This window comes from Oncorhynchus masou, chromosome 23 (assembly GCF_036934945.1).
Source record: "Oncorhynchus masou masou isolate Uvic2021 chromosome 23, UVic_Omas_1.1, whole genome shotgun sequence".
NCBI classification, from domain to species: Eukaryota; Metazoa; Chordata; class Actinopteri; order Salmoniformes; family Salmonidae; genus Oncorhynchus; species Oncorhynchus masou.
The window spans coordinates 52,673,903-52,696,481 of NC_088234.1; the positions used below are offsets into that span (position 1 = coordinate 52,673,903).

General features: G+C 43.0%; 1 protein-coding gene across 1 annotated transcript; it reads left to right on the top strand.

Annotated features, from left to right (window-relative positions):
* Positions 1–336: 336 nt before the first annotated feature.
* On the top strand, positions 337–22,002 carry LOC135511028 (bifunctional 3'-phosphoadenosine 5'-phosphosulfate synthase 2-like). Its single transcript, XM_064932487.1, has 12 exons — positions 337–534; positions 9,276–9,390; positions 9,537–9,772; positions 9,945–10,083; positions 10,488–10,606; positions 16,500–16,613; positions 17,215–17,326; positions 17,571–17,776; positions 17,982–18,117; positions 20,020–20,288; positions 20,508–20,737; positions 20,922–22,002. The coding sequence occupies exons 1-12, from the start codon at positions 505–507 to the stop codon at positions 21,061–21,063; spliced, it is 1,848 nt and encodes a 615-aa protein (XP_064788559.1). The 5' UTR covers positions 337–504; the 3' UTR covers positions 21,064–22,002.
* Positions 22,003–22,579: the final 577 nt, after the last annotated feature.

The window sequence follows — 22,579 nt, forward strand, 5'->3', positions numbered from 1 at the left end:
CATTTGAATTGGACGTGTGAACAGTGAATTGTGAATGGTTGTCCTTTTCTTTGCAATGTAGGAAAATAAATGCCAAATTCTTTACATTTCTATTTATTAAAATGTATTTCATTTTCAGTCGGACATCAGGGGCAAAGTTTTACCGTTGTGTCATTGTTCTTTAGTTGGTTTGCTCTCAATCTTTATAAAAACACTACATAAGAATAGTCTGGTTGACTTGTACTTTTGAAAATAAACCCTATGTAAATTCGCCGGTTCCAAAGCTCAGCCCCGCACTGTCGTAATCTCGATACATTGGTTTGCCAACAGGAATATGCAGATTTCTGAACCCTGGAGGAGGATTGGAGGCTGGGCCAGTGGAATGCTACGTGTCTTGAGGTCTTTCAACAGTTCTTAGATGACTATCGTCAAAGTTGTCAAGTAACTCGAGTGAGGCGACACATTCCTACCGGTTATTGGACCTTATACTCTCCGGGTCCTTTGGGGTTAACCTTAGCCTAGTGCATGATGTTGGGTGTTAAAAAGCAGCAGACGGTAAGATATACATACACTTATTTGAAACATCATATTCAAATATAAAATAGATTTTGAAAGTTGTCTAATAGCATAAGCATGTATAGAAATGTTGTAGCCCACGAAGCCCAGAGTGCTCCATCTGCCTAGGCTAGAAATGGTGTAGCCTCAATGCATTTATAAAATAATTATTGTATAGTGCGCTTTGGGTGACCTTTATACGTGTATTTCGTTAACTGACGTTATAACCTCATTCTAATTAAAACCTTTAACTGATAAGTTACATAATAGCAATTATGTGGATAAAGTGCTAGACATGTTTGTTCACCAAATCTACTTCATCAAACAACGGTTAGAAGTCTGATACGATCAGCGCTGTCACTGTTGACCGTGAAGTAGGCTATTTTCAAGTTTTCACACTGGTAGGAAATTGGACTGATTTGATTTGACATAGGCATTGGTGGAAAACATGCCCAACTCATACTTGAGTAAAAGTATAGATACCTTAATAGAAAATGGCTCAAGTAAAAGAGAAAGTCACTCAGTAAAGTAGTACTTGAGTAAAAGTATTTGGTTTTAAATATTCTTAAGTATCAAAAGTAAATGTAATTGCTAAAACGTATGTAAGTATTAAAAGTACATTCCTTATATTAAGCGAACCAGACGGTACAATTTTATATATATATATATATATATATATATATATATATATATATATATATATATATATATATATATATATATATATATATATTTACGGATAACCAGGGGCACGCTAACACTGACATAATTTACAAACAAAGCATGTGTTTAGTGAGTTACCAGATCAGAGGCAGTAGGGATGACCAGGGATGTTCTCTTGATAAGTTTGTGAATTGGACCATTTTCTGTCCTGTTAAGCATTCAAAATGTAACGAGTACTTTTGGGTGTCATGAAAAATGTATGGGTGTCAGTAAAAAGTACATATATTTTGGGGGGGAATGTATTAAAGTAAAAGTTGTCAAAAATATAAATAGTAAAATACAGATACCCAAGAAAACTACTAAGTAGTACTTTAAAGTACATAAGTACTTTACACCACTGCATATAGGTTAAATTGTATATCATTTTTGTTGTTGTTGAGAAGTAGCCTAATGGTGATTAATGACTCGTCATGACTCCTCATACTTTGCACATTCTTCCATTGCAAATCTACCATTCCAGTGTTTTACTTGCTATATTGTATTTACTTTGCCACCATGGCCTTTTTTTGCCTTTACCTCCCTTATCTCACCTCATTTGCTCACATCGTATATAGACTTGTTTATACTGTATTATTGACTGTATGTTTGTTTTACTCCATGTGTAACTCTGTGTCGTTGTATGTGTCGAACTGCTTTGCTTTATCCTGGCCAGGTCGCAATTGTAAATGAGAACTTGTTCTCAACTTGCCTACCTGGTTAAATAAAGGTGAAATAAATAAATAAATACATTTAGTTAATTGTATGTCCCACTTAGAATGAACCATAACTGAATCCTTCACAAATCCTTTATAATACCTAGTGTATTTAAGCAATAAGACCGTAATTAGAGCAGTACCAATAAGTGTTTTGTCATACCCGTGGTATACAGTCTGATATACCACCGCTGTCAGCCAATCAGCATTCAGGGCTCGAAAATGCTGATTGGCTGACAGCCGTGGTAAATCAGACTGAAAACCACGGGTATGACGAAACATTTATTTTTACTGCTCTAATTACATTGGTAACCAGTTTATATTAGCAATAAGGCTCCTCAGGGGTTTGTGGTATTTGGCCAATATACCACGGCTAAGGGGTGTAACCAGGCCCTCCGTGATGCATCATGCCTAAGAACAGCCCTTGGCCGTGGTATATTGGCCATATACCACATCCCTTCATGCCTTATTGCTTAATAGGTGGGTCTAATCCTGAATGCTGATTGGTTAAAACTGCATTCCAGCCGGTGTCTATTCCACAAGTTACCATCGACTAAATCTATGACGTTAAAATGCCTATTTACTCTCATCGGCCCAGCCAGGCACTTTATAAACTTGCTCTCGACTATTAAAAGCAGCTAGACATTATTTCACATTTCTTTTAGACTAACATTTAGTTTTCAAAAGCAGATATTTGTATAAACATTGCTGTCTGTCTCTCCAACATTTGCAACATTGTTTCAATATTAATATTTGATCTCCAGATGTCCCATAGTAATGAACATGTCAGGAGTTGGGATGAGACAGACAGGCAAGCAGCTTTTCGAAAATCATGAATCAGCATCATTTGTATGGATATATATAAAGTACTATCAATAGTTAACAGGTAAAACATAAGTACAGCTAGTTTGCTGTCTTTCCAGCTTAGGTTTGAAGTGAATGTGTAAGCTGTGTGGTTGGCTAGCTCCTCTGAACAAGTGTCCTGACAAGAGAGCACATTTTCTACGCCAGTCGAAATCGCGCATCATTAGCTCGTTGTTATGGATGTATCTAAATTAATGTCTCTAGAAAACAAAATAAACAAACGCAAATGTAGCTACTTTGCTGTTATTCTGGCTGCACTGTTTTACTGTAAGTTAGCTGTAGTTGGCTAGCTAGCAAGCAAGGGATAAGAACGCTGCCAGCCAGTATGGCAATGAAATATTTAGAACGACTGAGTTGCATCCATAGATACAGAACAAAAAGACTAAACAACTGGGTCGCGTGTCTCTGGCAACCGAACCAATAGAACGAACGACCAGCCTGCTTGGGTAGCAACCCTAGATTTGTGTCTGGACTATATCTTGTGGAAGGTATGAATAAATGAATCAAAATAACATTTTTAATAAAAATATGTAAATCATTATTTGAATATGTTGGTAACCTGTTGTTGAAAAGTGATAATGCCCTGAACACCCGTGCCAATATATCCTCCAAACTTCTCTGGCACTATTACTTAAATGTAACAACCTTAAACCAATACCTAGTGACCTCGATCATCAAGCGTTTTGGGCCTCTTGGCATAACGTTTAAGGTGTTAGCTTGACTGTCGCTTGACAAGGGTTTGAGTACCGGTTGGGGCTACCCCCCTGAATTCGCTACGTTGGTGTCAAAATTGGGATTGAGGCCATGGGGGAGGCGTTTACACGTGCAGGACTTGGTAAAGAAAAGCATTGGGACACACTCTCCCGAAGGAAGAGGGTAATGAAGTGACCTTAACCCAACACCTACAATAGCAACCTCATGAAGAGGTTCAGACTGTGATTCGAAACCCTGTTGGGGCCCCTACCCCCCGAAATCGCTAAAATATGCTTCAAATCAAGGTTTATTTGTCACCTGTGCCAAAAACAACAGGTGTAGTAGACCTTACAGTGAAATGCTTACTTACAGGCTCTAACCAATAGTGCAAAAAGCGAATAATTTACTAATCACTAATCATTTATAAGCAAATGTTACACCATGGCCTAATAAAGGGTGGCACAGGTTTATGCCACATTTGACAAAGCCACTGTTCATGTAATGGCTTTGATTCATTTGATTTGTGAAGTATCTAAGTTGTGCCTTAAGCATTTATGAAGCCTTTATAAGCAGGAAGTTAGTATTTAATATTGTGTAGCTGATACAGGCTACTTCTGTGTTGCTAAGGAACTGACAAAGTTTGTGTGGCAGAAAACAATTGCCGTAGGCAGTAAACCAGCTAATGCCACAAATGCTTTGTAACAGTGAAATGTAGCTCACTTTAGACTGCATAGTTTCTACAGGTTTACTTGCAATGAGTTAGCCCAGTACTATACGTGGACAATATGTTAGCACAGTATAAGTTGGAAGAGTGTGGAAAGCAGCAAGTTGATAAGGTGCTGGTTCCAATACTTAGCATGTGGTTTTGCACAGGTATCTTATATTATCATGTACCGCTCACACAATCACAGTCTAAACTTGACCTGTGTGGGGAAACATTTGTACCAAACACATGTAAGGAACTGATGTGTATCAACAAATAGACCAATACCCTACATGTTTTTTCATAACCAACCTGTAGACAAAACATAAAGAATGTCACTCAAGTCATTGTTTTCTCAATATTTTGATACACCTAGTACTGTAGGCTTACTTTGTCAGATTTCCACTCCGCTCTGTATGGAGACTGTATAACTATGCAGTTAGGGTGTGGGAATAGGAAATGTTTCCAATAGTAAGCACAACTGTTTATTTTGTTCTACAGATTAAGTATGATGACAAGGGCAGTAGGGAACATTTTGTTTATCACCTCATATAGGTTATGTTAGAATAGCCTATGTCACATGTTTTACTGCACAGTATCCATATAGACAATTTAATTTAAACTAGGATGTTCTTGGAGTTGGCCTTACAAGAGCCACTCATCCATCGTATGCTGGAAGGGGCAATGGTAACACAGAGGGAATGAGAGAGGGAGAGTTAGAAACGCAGACGGAATACGAGGGGAAGGAAATGAGAAGGAAGAAGAGTGAAAAAGATGATTGTATTATACTACAGAGAATGAAAGAGAGTGAGAAACAGACAGACAGATTGAGCTGTGTGTGTTTGTGATAGTGACAGAGAGGGAGGGAGGAAGAGGCCAATAAAGGTAGAAGAAGTAGTGGAAGTCGAGTAAGAATTACAGCAAAGGGACAGAAACAATGAATCAATGGATAGATTGATGGAGAGAACAGAGTGATAAAAGTAGATTGAATTGCACAGCATGAGATGTGATTGGATCAGTGAGGTTGGGGCTGCTGAAGTGACAGAAGAAGAGGGTGGAGAGGCAGGGCTGAAAGTAAGGCTAAGTGGTCATGGGTGTCTGCCGGGGTTTGATGAACGATACTGTTTGTTTTTTCACCCACTATATGTGCTTTTGTGCATGAGAGGGTGGATGATGATGGGGAAATGCATCTAATTAAGATGTATCACCTTAAAAAATGTGTGTGTTTCACAAGTTGAATTTGCATAATGAGTCAGTGATGTGTCAGTATTGTAATAATTACACTGTAAGACGTTTGTTTGCCATTGATAGGTTTGCCAAAATGACATGACAGAGGCATAAGCAGAAGGAATTTTGAAACATGGACAACTGTGTATCATTTCTCTGCATTTAAATGAAAAATCGACTACAGTGTGTGCCTTCAGAAAGTTTTCACACCCCTTGACCTTTTCCACAATTTGTGTTATAGCCTGAATGTAAAATGGATAACATTTATATATTTTTTGTCACTTATCTACATATACAATACTCCATAATGTCAAAGTGGATTAATGTTTTTTGAAATGTTTACAAATTAATAAAAAATGTGAAGCTGAAATGTCTAAATATTCAACCCCTTTGTTATGGCAAGCCTAAATAAATTCAAGAGTAAAAATGTTCTTAACAAGTCACATAATAAGTTACATGGACTCACTCGGTGTGCATTTCTAGTGTCAAGAATACTTTTTGAATGACTACCTCATCTCTGTACCCCACACATACAATTATCTGTATGGTCCCTCAGTCAAGCAGTGAATTTCAAACACATATTCAACCACAAAGACCAAGGATGTTTTCCAATGTCTCACAAAGAGGGGCACCTATTGGTAGATAGTTTTTTTTAAATCTGACATTGAATATCCCTTTGAGCATGGTGAAGTTATTAATTTAACTTTGAATGGTGTATGAATATACCCAGTCACGTCAAAGATACAGACGTCTTTCCTAACTCAATTGCAGGAGAGGAAGGAAACCGCTCAGGGATTTCACCATGAGGCCAATGGTGACTTTAAAACAGTTAGAGTTTAATGGCTGTGATAGGAGAAAACTGGGGATGGATCTACAACATTGTAGTTACTCCACAATACTAACACAGGAAAAAAAAGCCTGTACAGAATAAAAAATATTCCAAAACATACCTCCTGTCTGCAACAAGGCACTAAAGTAATACTGCAAAAGATGTGGCAAAGCAATTAACTTTTTGTCTGGAATACAAAGTGTTATGTTGGTGGCAAATCCAATACAACACATTACTGAGTTCCAGTCTCCATGTTTTCAAGCATAGTGGTGGCTGCATCATGTTAGGGGTATACTTGTAATCGTTAAGGACTGGGGAGTTTTTCAGGATAAAAAATTAACACCAACACCATCATTAAGTTTTCCGATGATTACAACAGTGGTAGGCCTGATCACCGACAACGATGAGACAGCCTATAGGGAGGAGGTCAGAGAACTGGCCGTGTGGTGCCAGGAAAACAACCTCTCCTTCAACGTGATCAAGACAAAGGAGATGATTGTGGACTACAGGAAGAAGAGGACCGAGCACGCCCCCATTCTCATCGCCGGGGCTGCAGTGGAGTAGGTTGAGAGCTTCAAGTGCCTTGGAAGGCACTACAGAGGTTAGTGCCAAGCTTCCTGCCATCCAGGACCTCTATACCAGGCGGTGTTAGAGGAAGGCCCTAAAAATTGTCAAAGACTCCAGCCACCGAAGTCATAGACTGTTCTCTCTGCTACCGCACAGCAAGTGGTACCGGAGTGTCAAGTCTAGGTCCAAGAGGCTACTAAACAGCTTCTACCCCCAAGCCATAAGACTTCTGAACATCTAATCAAATGGCTACCCAGACTATTTGCATTGCTCCCCCCCTCTTTTACACCACTGCTACTCTGTTGTTATCATCTATGCATAGTCACATTAATAACTCTACCTACATGTACATATTACCTCAACTAACCGGTGCCCCCGCACATTGACTATGTACCGGTACCCCCTGTATATAGTCTCGCTATTGTTATTTTACTTCTGCTCTTTAATTACTTGTTACTTTTATTTCTTATTCTTATCCATATTTTTTTTCACTGCATTGTTAGTTTGGGGCTCGTAAGCATTTCACAGTAAGGTCAACACCTGCTGTATTCGGCGCATGTGACTAATAACATTTGATTTAATTTGAAATTCAATATTTCTGTATTTAATTTTCAATACATTTGATAACATATCTAAAAACAGTTTTTCACTTTGTCATTATGGGGTATTGTGTGTAGATATTTAATATATGTATTCCATTTGGAATTCAGCCTGTAACAACAAAACATTTAATAAGTCAAGGGGAATAAATACTTTCTGAAGGCACTGTATAGGTTACTAGTGATGTAGGTACTAGTGTCATGGAAAATCTGCAAAAATGTTGCCCTCGCCTCTATCCACCTGAAAGACGGTACTGTAAGTACCTGGAGTTCCCTCCACCACCCTGATAGAAACATACCTCTGTGTGTGGAGGCTGTCGGCCGGCCGGTGTGGTGTGGTATTTGGTAGGAGATGGTGGGTGAGAGTGCAGAAAGAGTGCCCTCTGTTTATACAAGGCTCTCTGTCTGTGGTGGGGGCGTGGGGGCCCTGCTACGGTTAATAACAGGAGGTTGTGTGCGTAACCTACACTGGGTGGGGTAGTGGAAGGGCTGGGAAAGTTTTATGGGGAGTAGGCACTGGTAGGAAAGATGGGGGGCACAAGAGGGGAGGGGGGCATAGAGAGGGAGTGAGAGGGAAGGATGCCACATCATCGCTGGGCTGCAGGCAGCACACTGGCCACATTGTCTGGTCCTGTTCCCTTCATTCCCTGGAGCCAGCCAGCATCCCAACACCACTGCCGTGTCTACTCAGCCAGAGACTGTCTCAGTCGGACTCACTCTGAAGGGGCCTATTCACCAAGTCACATTTGCAACGGTTCACATAGAAATGTGTTTTTTATAAACCATACCTGACTTTCTATCAGGTTGAATGAAGAATCATGTCTTTTCTACAAAATATATCCCTCTCTGTAACACTCTGAATGAATATTTGAATAAGACCCTGGAGTATTTAAACTCCCCTAGAAAGCATTTAGTGGAGTCTGTTGGGTTGATATAGCCCACTCGGATGGCAAAGCCTTCTACATATCTGGTCTGTATATCCTGTTTATCTTCTGTCTGTATGTTCCGTTTATTGTGGCAGCACCATTTCACCAAGTAAAATTTCTGTCCATGCAAATTCATTTGGTGAGTAAAGGTAATTCTAATTCATTCAAGCAAAGACAGACTTACTAGGCCTAAAGCAAAACCATGTAATTTATTGCAAGGCAACCATAACAAAAATGTTAGAATTAATCTAGTCTGCCATTGGAATGTCTAGTCCTGCAGGAAAAACTAGATGTAGTTTAGGAGGCATGGTCCGTATCAAACTTGAACTAAATGAAATGGATTATGGTATGTTTGGCATGAGAAAGCATATGTGGACCAATGGGAGAAAAGAAGTGAGATGCATATGGACAAGATAATATCACACAGGAACTGAGCAAAGCAAATGGCTAAACACAAGGACTCATTCCTTACTGTGTTACTGTATTTAATCTCCAACTGCCTCAGAGAATATTCCACATTCTTTCAGCATTTGTATGTAGCCTACTGTAGTTAGTCAAATGTAAATGAGAATGTTTGTGAAAGATGGGAGATACGGTAAAATTCTGCATCTTCTTACCCTAAAAAGTTGAAGTACTAAATATGCTTTTGAGAGCAGAATGTGGGTGTGCATCATCTTTGAGCCAGAGACCACATTGATGTCATAACCTGTGGGATATGGGACTGGGGTGGTGTCCAAAGGGTGATGTCATTATATATATTTTTTTTATCTTGAGAGCGACATCAGAAGCCGATGAGCTTTGCTCACATGGGTATTTTATAATTCAGTGCAAATGAAAGAGAAACAACGTAGACTAGAGCATTACTCGTCAGCACAAGTCACTCATTTCCTATCATGTCTTCTTCTGCTTTAATTTCAGGATCTGAACAGATCCACCAATGTAGTGTTTCAGGCCCACCATGTGACCCGAAGCAAGAGAGGTCAGGTGGTGGGCACTAGAGGAGGCTTCAGGGGTTGCACCGTCTGGCTCACAGGTAAACCGCTCACCATAGCCAATACTCAATGAATTGTCACTATTACGTGTTAATATTACAGTAGTGCTACTACAGACTTTAGTGATAATGATACTATTGAGCATTGGCTAATCTCACCTGTACATTCTCCATGTGTCCACCGCCAGGTTTGTCTGGTGCTGGGAAAACCACCATAGCCTTTGCCCTGGAGGAGTATCTGGTGTCCCACGGCATCCCCTGCTACTCACTGGATGGGGACAATATCCGCCATGGCCTCAACAAGAACCTGGGCTTCACAGCCACTGACCGTGAGGAGAACATCAGACGTATTGCTGAGGTGGCCAAGTTGTTCGCAGACGCTGGCCTCGTCTGCATCACCAGCTTCATCTCTCCTTACACCAAGGTCAGTGGTCATTCTTGGGAGTGTTTGTCTACCCAATTCTGTTGGTATTGGTAGTATTGACTTGTGTAGAGTGTTCTGGTGCAAATGGATGCCGTATATCAAGTATAGTGTGTGTTACGATTGACAAGACAGCATTCTGACAATCCTGTTCCCTCTCCTCTTTTGTCTAAAGGATCGTGATGATGCGAGGAAGATCCTTGAGAGTGCTGGGTTACCCTTCTTTGAGGTGTTCATCAATGCTCCTCTAGAGGTGTGTGAGAGTCGCGATGTGAAGGGCCTCTACAAGAAAGCCCGTGCTGGAGAGATCAAAGGTACACACTTTTGGTCCTTTGTTTACATTTTTGTATCCATACATCGAAATGTAACTTCCTTATTATAAGGGAAAGAACATAACTATTCCCCCTATGTGTTCCATTTCTATCTGAAAGACTCAAACATCCTTTTTGAAAAGGAATTCTAATGGATTTTTTTTATGTTTTAATTGAACCTTTATTTAACTAGGCAAGTCGGTTAAGAACAAATTCTTATTTACAATGAAGGCCTACCGGGGAACAGTGGGCTAACTGCCTTGTTCAGGGGCAGAGTGACAAATTTTTACCTTGTCAGCTCGGGAATTCGATCGAGCAACCTTTCGGTTACTGGCCGAAACACTCTAACCAGTAGGCTACCTGCTTCCCCAACATTGTACTAATAACTGATCTACCTGTGTTCTCAGGCTTCACTGGGATCGATGCAGACTACGAGCGGCCCGAGGCTCCGGAGTTGGTGCTGAAAACAGGAGAGGTCACCGTTAACGAGTGCATTCGGCAGGTTGTGGACCTGCTTAGAGAGCAGGTGAACATGACAGACAGCTCACCTTTTTTACCCGCTCATCCAGCGCTAAACTTTTTTTAAAGTTAAGCGTATGTGTCACGTTCTGACCATAGTTCTGTTATTTTATTATTTGTTTTAGTATGGTCAGGGCGTGAGTTGGGGTGGGCAGTCTGTTTGTTTTTCTATGTTGGTTTTAGTGTTCGGCCTAGTATGGTTCTCAATCAGAGGCAGGTGTCGTTAGTTGTCTCTGATTGAGAATCATACTTAGGTAGCCTGGGTTTCACTTTTGGTTTGTGGGTGTCTGTTTCCGTGTGAGTGTTTGTTGCCACACGGTACTGTTTCGGTTTCGTTCATGTTCTGTCAGGACCCGGTTACGAACCTGGGTCTCCGGAGTGAGAAACAGTCACTTAACCAACTGAGCCACGAATAGTCAGCAGAACCCAGAAGATGAGGCAGACACAGCAGTACTTAAGACGGTGTATTTAATAAAGTAAAAAGGAGAAGACCTTCAATACAAAAAAATGGCAAATCCAAAAGGTGGTAGGAATAGCACAAAAAAGCCTCAAGAGATACTCGAAAACAAAAACAGAATTCCACAAGAGCATCCACCGGAATCGACAAGAATACACAGAACACTAGGGCTGGGTGCTAACATACAAACACAGAGCACAGAACTGAGGGAAACTAAGGGTTTAAATACAATCAGGGGAAAAACGAGGCACAGGTGCAATTAATAATGGGGAACAAGGGAAAAAACATAAGGTCAAAAAGCACAATGGGGGCATCTAGTGACCAAAACCCGGAACAACCCTGGCCAAATCCTGACAGAATCCCCCCCCCTAGGAAAGGCTCCTGACGTTCCTACCAGCTCTCTCAGGGTGGAGGGCCCTGAACTGACGAATGAGGTCAGGGTCCAGGATGTCTTTGGCAGGAACCCAGGAGCGCTCCTCGGGACCGTAGCCTTCCCAGTCCACCAGATACTGCCAGGACCGCTGCACCCGGCGGGAATCCAGTATCCGATGGACGGTATAAGCCGGCTGGCCTCCAATGACACGAGGCGGAGGGGGAGGTCTGTCTGCCGGGACAAGGGGAGAAAAAACAACAGGTTTTAACAATGAAATGTGAAATGTGGGATTAATCTTAAGGGATCTGGGTAAGTGTAGGCGATAAGAAACTGGGTTAACTCTCCTGGCAACCTTGAAGGGACCGATGTATTTTTGGGACAGCTTGCGAGACTCCACCCGTAGAGGTAAGTCTCTTGTGGAGAGCCAGACTCTCTGGCCGGGGCGCAGGGTAGGCCCGGGACGGCGACGTCTGTTGGCTTGTTGTTGGTACCCCTGTGAGGAACGCATAAGATTAAGACGGGTCTTCCTCCACATAAGCCGACAGCGTCTGACGAACTTCAAGGCTGAAGGCACTCTGACTTCTGCCTCCTGGTCCGGGAACAATGGAGGAGCATAGCCAAACTGACACTCGTGCGGGGACATACCAGTGGAGGAGGAGCGCAAGGTGTTGTGCGCGTATTCGGCCCAAACAATAAAGGATGACCATGTGGACGGGTTGTCACGAGTCATACATCGGAGGGTGGTTTCCAGCTCTTGATTCATCCTCTCTGTTTGGCCGTTGGACTCCGGATGGTACCCTGAAGATAGACTGGCAGAAGCCCCCATGAGTTGGCAGAAGGCCTTCCAAAACCTTGAGGCGAACTGGGGACCTCTGTCAGAAACCATATCTTGAGGAATGCCGAAGACTCGGAACACATGATTAATTACCAACTCAGCCGTTTCCTTGGCAGAAGGTAACTTAGTCAGAGGGACGAACCTGGCCGCCTTTGAAAACCTGTCGATTATGACTAGGATAGTAGTATTGCCATGGGATGGAGGAAGTCCAGTAATAGTCCAATGAAGTCCAATGAGATATGGGACCAGGGTCTGTGGGGAACAGGTAAAGGGTGAAGGAGTCCTTGAGGGCGGAGGTGAGAAGATTTGCCCTGGCAGCACACGGGACAGGCATTGACGAAAGTGGCAACGTCTTCTCTTATGGTAGGCCACCAGAACTTACGCTGGATGAACTCCAAGGTGTGACCTACGCCCGGATGACAGGTGAGGCGAGAGGAGTGCCCCCACAGAAGGACCTGAGTCCTCACTGCCTTGGGGACAAACAACCGATTGGCAGGACCTCCTTTCGGGTCCGGTTCGCTAGCTTGAGCACGTCTCACGGTATCCTCAACTTGCCACGAGATCGGCGCCACAATCTTAGCAGCAGGAAGGACAGGCATGTCCGTGTCATCTCGAATGGCAGGAGCGTAGACTCGGGACAGGGCATCCGGTTTGAGATTCTTCGACCCGGGCCGATAGGTGAGGATAAACTGGAATCGACTGAAGAAGAGAGACCATCTAGCTTGTCTAGAGTTCAACCGCTTCGCCTGCTGGATATACTCCAGATTTTTGTGGTCCATAAGCACTTGAAACGGGTGAGAAGCCCCCTCGAGCCAGTGTCTCCATTCCTTCAATGCCATCTTAACCGCTAGGAGTTCACGATCCCCCACATCGTAGTTCCTCTCAGTCGGGGTAAGCCGGTGTGAGAAGAAAGCGCACGGATGAAGCTTCTTGTCTTCACCCCTCTGAGACAGGACAGCTCCAACACCAACCTCTGATGCGTCTACCTCCACCACAAATGGTTCATCCGTAGTCGGTAGTATCAGGATGGGAGCAGAGAGAACGCGCTGCTTGAGTCCTTGGAAGGCCGTCTCAGCTTCTCTTCCCCACAAAAACCTTGCATTGCCACCCTTGGTTAAAGCTGAGAGAGGGGCTGCCACCAAGCTGAAGTTCTTGATGAACTTGTGGTAAAAGTTTGTGACGCCCAGGAAACGCTGAACTTCCTTAACGGATTTGGGGGTGGGCCAATCCGCTACCGCCCCTACCTTCCTGGGGTCCATTTGGACTCGACCGGGTTCCACTACAAATCCCAGGAATTGTACTCGGGATGAATGGAAGTCACATTTTTCCGGCTTAACGTACAGATGGCTGTCCAGGAGGCGTTTGAGTACTTGTCTGACATGCTTAGTGTGTTCTTGAAGGGAGCTCGAAAAGATGAGGATGTCATCCAAGTAAACGAACACAAATATGTTAAGCATATCCCTAAGCACATCGTTTATGAGCGCTTGGAACACCGCTGGGGCGTTGGTCAGGCCAAAGGGCATCACCAAGTATTCATAGTGACCAGTAGGCGTGTTGAAAGCGGTCTTCCACTCGTCACCAGGTCTGATCCGCACAAGATGGTATGCGTTCCGCAGGTCAAGCTTAGTGAAAACAACTGCTTCCTGGAGCAGCTCGAAGGCTGTGGCCATAAGGGGTAGCGGGTAACGGTTACGGACGGTTATGGCATTGAGTCCCCGGTAGTCGATGCAAGGACGTAATCCACCGTCTTTCTTGGCCACAAAGAAAAACCCTGCTCCCGCCGGGGAGGTGGATGGACGCATGAGGCCTGCTTCCAGAGCGTCCTTGATGTAGGTATCCATAGCAGCTCGTTCGGGTGGAGATAGGGAAAAGATCCGACCCCTGGGGGGCAAGTGCCCGGAAACAGGTCGATGGGGCAATCGTAAGGTCTATGGGGTGGTAGCATGGTGGCCCTCTGTTTGCTAAACACCAGTTTGAGGTCATGGTAACACTCGGGAACTCGGGTCAGGTCGATGGATTCTAAAGACTCGGGAGTAGAACTCGGGGAATTCTGGAAAATACAAGTAGCTTGGCACGTAGGACCCCACTGCTTGATAGTGCCCACAGACCAGTCGATGTGAGGGTTATGGCTGTGAAGCCAGGGGTATCCAAGGACGAGAGGGAACTCGGAACAGGAGATCAAATGAAAGTTCATCAATTCCTGGTGTTGTGAAACTGAAAGTCGCAAGGAGGTAGTGACATGAGTGACAAGTCCAGATCCCAAAGGGCTTCCATCCAATGTAGTGACCCTCATGGGTTCACTTAGAGGTTCAGAGGGAACGCCATTCTCCTTCGCCCAGACACCATCCATGAAGTTACCTGCGGCTCCAGAGTCTACCAAGGCTTGAAGGTGAAGCTTGTGGTTGTCCCAGGAGAGGGTGACTGGAATGAGCAGACGGGAGTTGGACGGATGGGAGGAGGTTATGTTTCCCGTTACAGTTCCCCCCGGGACAGAGCGTTTCCCTGGAGCCCGGGACACGTGGAACGGAAATGGCCCGGTTTGCCGCAATATAGACAGCGTTGCTCCCTCATCCGGCGGTCTCTCTCAGCCTGGGAGATGCGTCCAATCTGCATGGGTTCCGATGGAGCCAGCGAGGATAAAGGTGGGGACTCGGAGCTGGGACTGATAGGGGCTAGAGGTCTACGGTTGAGTTTCTCTCTCTCAGACGCTGGTCAATGCGTGAGGCCAACTTGATCAGGGACTCGAGATTGTCCGGTGGTTCCCGAGTGGCCAGTTCATCTTGGATAGTGTCGGAAAGGCCTTTCAGAAAGCACACCGTGAGCGCCTCGTTGTTCCAGCCACTTGCTGCTGCCACCGTGCGGAACTGGATGGCATAGTCCGTCACGCTGCGCCAACCTTGGTGGAGAGTCAGGAGCTGTTTGGCTGAGTCAGAACCACTGCTTGGGCCTTGAAACACTCGTTTGAATTCCTCAGCAAAGGCAGAGTAGCTGGCACAGCAGGAACTATGGGCATCCCACACAGCAGTAGCCCAGGCCAGGGCTTTTTCCGACAGCAGGGTGATGATATAAGCGATCTTAGACCGGTCGGTGGGAAACGACGAGGGTTGTAGCTCAAAGGAGAGAGAACATTGGGTGAGAAACCCTTTACAAGCACTTGGATCACCTGAGAACCGTTGGGGAGGTGGAAGACGAGGTTCAGCCAGGGGGTTAACTGCCATGGGTACGTGAATCTGAGGTACTGGGACGGGAACTGTTGCCGGGGTAAGACGATCAGATATTTGCTTAATGGAAGTCAGCATCTCCGACAGAAGATGAGAATGTCTAGCCATTAAGGCCTCTTGCTGAACCAGGGCGGCTTCGTGGTGTTGGACAGTCTCCTGGTGGTGGGACAGCATGGCAAAAAGGTCCTGGGAACTGGCTGCCTCTGGGTTCATTTTTGGCTCTGTGTTTCTGTCAGGACCCGGTTACGAACCTGGGTCTCCGGAGTGAGAAACAGTCACTTAACCAACTGAGCCACGAATAGTCAGAAGAACCCAGAAGATGAGGCAGACACAGCAGTACTTAAGACGGTGTATTTAATAAAGTAAAAAGGAGAAGACCTTCAATACAAAAAATGGCAAATCCAAAAGGTGGTAGGAATAGCACAAAAAAAGCCTCAAGAGATACTCGAAAACAAAAGCAGAATTCCACAAGAGCATCCACCGGAATCGACAAGAATACACAGAACACTAGGGCTGGGTGCTAACATACAAACACAGAGCACAGAACTGAGGGAAACTAAGGGTTTAAATACAATCAGGGGAAAAACGAGGCACAGGTGCAAATAATAATGGGGAACAAGGGAACAAACATAAGGTCAAAAAGCACAATGGGGGCATCTAGTGACCAAAACCCGGAACAACCCTGGCCAAATCCTGACATGTTCACGTCTATTGTTTTGTATTTCATAGTGTTCAGTTTATGTCTTAAAATAAACGTTATGGACACTTACGACGCTGCCCATTGGTCCTCCGATCTTTTTCGCTACTCCTCCTTAGAAGAGGAGGAAGAATGCCGTCACAGTATGTAATGGAATTGACACCAAACCTAGCTTAGAACAAACCAATAAAGACAAAACCAAACAAAACGTATCATAAGGGCTTGAAAAAAACTACTAAAGTGATAACTGCTTATGCATACAAACCAGCTGTCATGTTATCTTTACATGACATTGTCCTCTCTCTGTAATTGTTCAGAGTATTGTTCCAAGTGGAATCACAGAGGAGGTGAATGAACTTTTTGTTCCTGAGAACAAGCTGAAGCTAGTTCAGGTCGACGCTATCACACTTCCCACAATCAGCATCACCAAGGTAACAACACACCTCTCCACTACTAATCCATATATTTTTTATGACGACCCAAATGACCATATGTAAATATTTGACTGGATGGCAGGCTGTGCTCACAATTGCCTCTAGATCTCTCTCTTTTGGATTGTACTATACGTTCTAATCGATTGGGCTGATTGCCAAGGTTTGAAAATCAATTAAAATCAAACATAGGAAATATGCAGCTACAGTATTTGCATTGTATTTGCTATGACTTATGGTTGAATTACTGTGATAGGTAAACCCTAGTATCCTGATAAGTGGAGTTGTTAGTACAACACTACTTACTGTATTGTAGTAAAACTGTAATAATATGTGCACTTGGAAACTAAAACTTTATCATACCACCATGAAGCATGGAGGTACAATATATCACATGAAATTGGTGTGATGAAAAGTCTTACTTTACTATCTCTGTTTCCTCATGAGCTGTTTTTCATTCAGCATGGTTTTGTGTGGACTCTGCTACCACTGATAGCATCCAATATCTCTAACATATCAGCTGTTAAGGGATATTGTTAACAGTCAGTAAGTTAAAACCCTACCAGTTTGATGTATATTACCCCCGGTCTGTCCTGTTTAGTTGGACCTCCAGTGGGTGCAGGTGCTGGCTGAAGGCTGGGCCACCCCACTGAAGGGCTTCATGAGGGAGAGGGAGTTCCTCCAGGTGCAACATTTCGGCAACCTCCTCGACGGTAAGAACCACACACACACACCCTTATAATACATCGTAACATTACTCAGCCAATTCTTATTCTCCCCTCTTCATAATGGAGCGAGTGACAGTGGATGGATATTATATAAGGTTGTTTCTAACTGTTATCCTGACCATGTGACTATAGCGAATAACCTGGGCCCGAAGTTTCCCTTGGTAGGTTCACATGTTTAGCACAAACTCCAGGCCCTATCATCACAAACATTTATCGTTCCCTGGTTCAGATGGAACCATCAACCAGTCTATTCCCATCGTCCTGCCTGTTACCACGGAAACCAAGCAGAGGCTGGACGGCTGTGCGGCGGTAGCTCTGGAGTTCCAGGGAACCCTTGTGGCCATTCTAAGACAGCCAGAGTTCTACGAACACCGCAAAGAGGAGCGCTGTGCCCGTCAGTGGGGTACCACCTGCCCCCAGCACCCCTACATTAAGGTTATCACTAACCACACTCGTTCATTCATAGTTGTTTAGCAAACATAGATGTCCTTTGTTGTGTTAAAACAACACTGTGCACACTCGTGCATCCAATTCCTAGCTATAATGGAGTTGAATGAAGTTGCACTTGAACATATCCATCACGTGAAATATCTTGATATTATGTCATTCATATCTTTACAACATCCACAACTTTTTACAGATGGTGATGGAGGGAGGTGATTGGCTGGTGGGTGGCGACCTGGAGGTGCTGGACCGAATCAGATGGAACGATGGGCTGGACCAGTACCGCTTTACTCCACGGGAGCTCAAGCAGAAGTTTAAAGAAATGAAAGCAGGTTAAAAGAGTTTCTCTAAAGGCAGTACAAACATACAGTACATGGCATATTAAACTAAATATACATTTGAGTTGGCCTTCACACTCGTACCCGTATGTATACAGGTTGAAAATGGCAGATTTGGCATTGATAAGCGTCTCAATTGGAACCCAGTGGCTGTACAGTAACATGCTATACATGACGTCAGAGCTCAGGCTCTGCGCTTCACTGCGCTGTATGGGCTTTGACTGACAGCTGTTCTGAACTTGAGCACTTCATGCAACAAGTAGTTGACCCTATCCTTCCCGCTAATTGGGCAACTTTTGAACACTTTCGGAAAAAGCTGTAAATAAGAAGACTCTATGTATTTTCAAAGATGAGACGTTGAGGATCAAAATAAATACCGCTTTGATGTCATACAAGCAAGCCAAACACCCATGCCCTTCAAATTTCCATATCATAAAACTCATGTCATATACAGTGTCAACGTTTATGATCACTGTGTTTGATGTACAGTTACAAGATGACATGGTGTCACACCCATGGTTGTTGTTTATTGTGAAGAAAATTCCTCCTTTCTATGTGCACTAAAATTATGATCTGTTTCCCTGAATTGCATTGAGAAAGCCTAACACTGTAATATCGTATTTTGTAACTTAACTAGTCATGCTGGCAATAGAACAGGCTTTCAAATGATGCCCACTTGTCCCAGATTGCAATTTATAATGTACTGTTTTTCGATTGCTTAAACAACAAAATAAAACAACTATAAGTGTGCTTGCTCTAGTCCCTCAATGGCAGTGCTAGGCGAGCTCAAAAAAAAAACGTTAAAGTCTGTTCTTTGAGTTATAAAAGTGCATTGAAATGAATTGGGAACTGTGCACACTTTGGAGAGGTGTGTGTCCACTTGAAGACACAAGTTAGTCCTCTCACTCAAACCCATTTAATTGTTTTGTCTTATGTTGCACCTACCCCACAATATTCTTATCATGTTCATGAATATATCCAGAGTATTTTTAGTTTTCATTATCAACAAATGCTATGCAACGTACAGTAAATGTAAAATGAACAGTGTAATGTTTGGATTCAGTCTTGTGTCAGGTGAACAGTTGTGTCCTCACCTTTGGTCTAATAATGTCCCATAATCTCCAAACTGTTATTTTTCAATTGCTACTCTGGTTATGCATATGCTTTTCATATTTCTTCTGTAAAAAAAATATTGAATTTAGCCCTATCCATTTAGTCCAATTCCCACGATTGTAAAGGGTTAAATATTAAGTCAAATAAATTAAGGTTTATGTCTAGCTACAGAAACATATTTTTTTCAGAAGCATTTGACAAAGGACCAGGTGCAAAATGTAGCATGGTAAAAATGACCTTTGTCAAGTGCTTCTGAAGAAAAAACAATATATGTGCATGGTAGAATTTCTTGTTTGCACTAGATGGAGACATATTCCTCTGTGTGAGACATTGAGGACTGTTGCGTCATGAGTCAACTGTTGTGCGTACATTTTCACCCCCTATGATATCTGCACTGACAATGGTGTTGACTGTTTTTGACCAGTGTTCATTACTTTATCCACAAGTTATGTGGATACCAAAAGGCATGCAAAGTAGATACAAAAGGAAAATGTATGGGCTCCAACATGACGTTATGTTCACTTGTACAGTTACACAATGAGACCACAGGATGCAAATGATGAACTGAATGCAAATTATGTTTTATCTTGCTTTATCTTGGCCAGGTCGCATTTGTAAATGAGAACTTGTTCTCAACTTGCCTACCTGGTTAAATAAAGGTAAAATAAAATAAATAAAAAATGTTGATATGTCCTCTTGTTACCAACCCCCTACCAACCACTTGTAAGAAAGTTCTCACTGAAGTTAATTCAATATCTCTCTCCTATTCTCTATGACCACCAGATGCCATCTTCGCCTTCCAACTGCGGAATCCGGTCCACAATGGCCACGCCCTGTTGATGCAGGACACCAAGCGCCACCTTCTGGAGCGGGGCTACAAGCGACCCGTCCTCTTGCTGCACCCGCTGGGGGGCTGGACCAAAGACGACGATGTTCCCCTGGACTGGCGCATGAAACAGCACGCTGCAGTACTGGAGGAGGGGGTACTGGACCCCACCAGCACCATAGTGGCTATTTTCCCATCCCCTATGATGTACGCTGGACCCACTGAGGTAAGGGTCAACAACACAGCCATCAACACATTCATAGTTTTTGTGTGTTTAGCAGGAGATATGATGCAGAATTTAGTCAGTTACAGTAAGTAAACCCCCATTTGGCGAGGCAGATGATGTCACTGTAGGGCTGTGAATACCCTATTGTGTTAGTCCAGCACTAAGGTTAACATATTTAAGACCATAATGTGTGTGAGCATACATTTGTTTTTCCTTCAGGTCCAGTGGCACTGCAGAGCGCGGATGATCGCCGGAGCTAACTTCTACATTGTGGGTCGTGACCCAGCGGGCATGCCCCATCCCGAGACCAAGCAGGACATTTATGAGCCCACCCATGGGGGAAAGGTCCTCACCATGGCCCCCGGCCTCACCTCTGTAGAGATCATCCCTTTCAGAGTGGCTGCCTACAACAAGACCAAGAGGGCCATGGATTTCTACGACAAGGACCGGTGAGTGGAATGTTAAAGATTGATTATGGCTTTTGTAATGCATATTTACAGAAGATTTTATACAGTGCCCGTGGTAGGAAATGTTTGTCAAAGAATCTTCAAAAGCGGACACTGCTGATCATTTTCCTTCTGTCTCTCTCTTTATCTCTCATCTATCTCGCTTCCCCTCCTCTGCCTTTCCCAGACACGCTGAGTTTGAGTTCATCTCTGGCACCAGGATGAGAAAGCTGGCGCGGTGTGGGGAGAACCCCCCAGACGGCTTCATGGCCCCCAAGGCCTGGAAGGTCCTGACTGAGTACTACAGCTCTATACAGAAGGACCAGTAACTCAAAGACCAGAGCTCTTAGAAGAGCAACAACTCTAGTCCTCAAGGAATGTTCTAGTTTGATGTTGTTATGTGTTTCATTTAATTATCCCAGTAGATGATTCAGTGAGTAAGGAATCCATTAATGACTGAAATCAAGTGAGACCAAGCAGTCCTAGAGGATTGGAGTTGTGTGCCTATCTTCATTGAAGGAAAACCCATGTGATGTCAGAGGAGCTAGTGGTTGGGTTTAAGCAGTGAAAACATTCCTATGTTTGTCTATGTATCTGTAAATCATTATATTTAAAGAAAAGGTATAGATATGAGATATATTTCATCTTTAGAGACTAACATGTATCCCATGTCTCCCACTCTTCTTATTTTGTGAGATCATTATACAGGAAGTTACTGATAGTTTTACCTCCCAAAAGCATTTTTGGATATTTAAAGACGTGCCATTTATGATGATGCAGTAAATAAGTTGCTGGTGATATTTAATTCAATTTTAACATTTCCCACCTACCTATTTCTATTCCAGATGATTGATTTATCATTGTTATCCAATTTCTTTTTCTTGTATTTTCAAACAAAGCTTTTCATCTTCCAACCGTAAGTGCCTTTTCATCAGAATGTAAACACTGTTTAACTACTGTACTGTATAAAATGTCCATTCAGGTTTCTAAGAAGTTTGATATGAAGAACCATAAATAGCGTGATGATCATCAATAACTCTTTATGAAAGATGTAAGCCAACTGGAAAGTCTGTGAAGATTGAAAATGTCAGTGGAGAAATCGTGTGAAGAATGAAATTTTATAGAAGAATGAAATTTTATAGAAAAAAATCTTTAAAACTGTATTGCATCAAACCAGAAAACTGTCTCAAATTGAATACTGTATAAACAATGTATATGTCCATACATGAATGTATCAGACAAGATTTTAAATAAATATTTTCTTCTCAACAAAATCACTTAATCTGTATTTCCTCATTTCAGATACAATTTGATTTGATTTACAAGGTGTTAGTCAATCAGATAAAGATGAAAGGTTGGTACTGACGTTTGGATTAATAGAGCCTGCATCTCTGCTGAGTACAAGACTGAAACTGCAACACTGCCCTCTGCTGGCAGGAGATTGTACTGCAAATCGTTCAACATTTTACATTATGGATTTGATCAAGTTTTGTGATTTGAATTGCACATTGACTCTTGGAGGTGCCTTAAAAATAATTGGTGGGACCAAATGTAACATTGACAATGCTTATGGGGTTGTAAAATGTCATATTGGCTTATTGGGGTATGCTGATAGGAGTACCTGTCTATCACATGTAAAGACCACATGCAGTGAGCTATAAAATTATTGGGACAGTGACACGTTTTTGTTTTGGCTATGTACTCCAGCACTTTGGATTTAAAGTGATACAATGACTAGAACGTTAAAGTGCAGACTGTCAGCTTTAATTTGAGGGTATTTTCATCCATATCGGGTGAACTGTTTAGAAATTACAACACTTTTTGTACCTCGTCCCCCCCATTTTA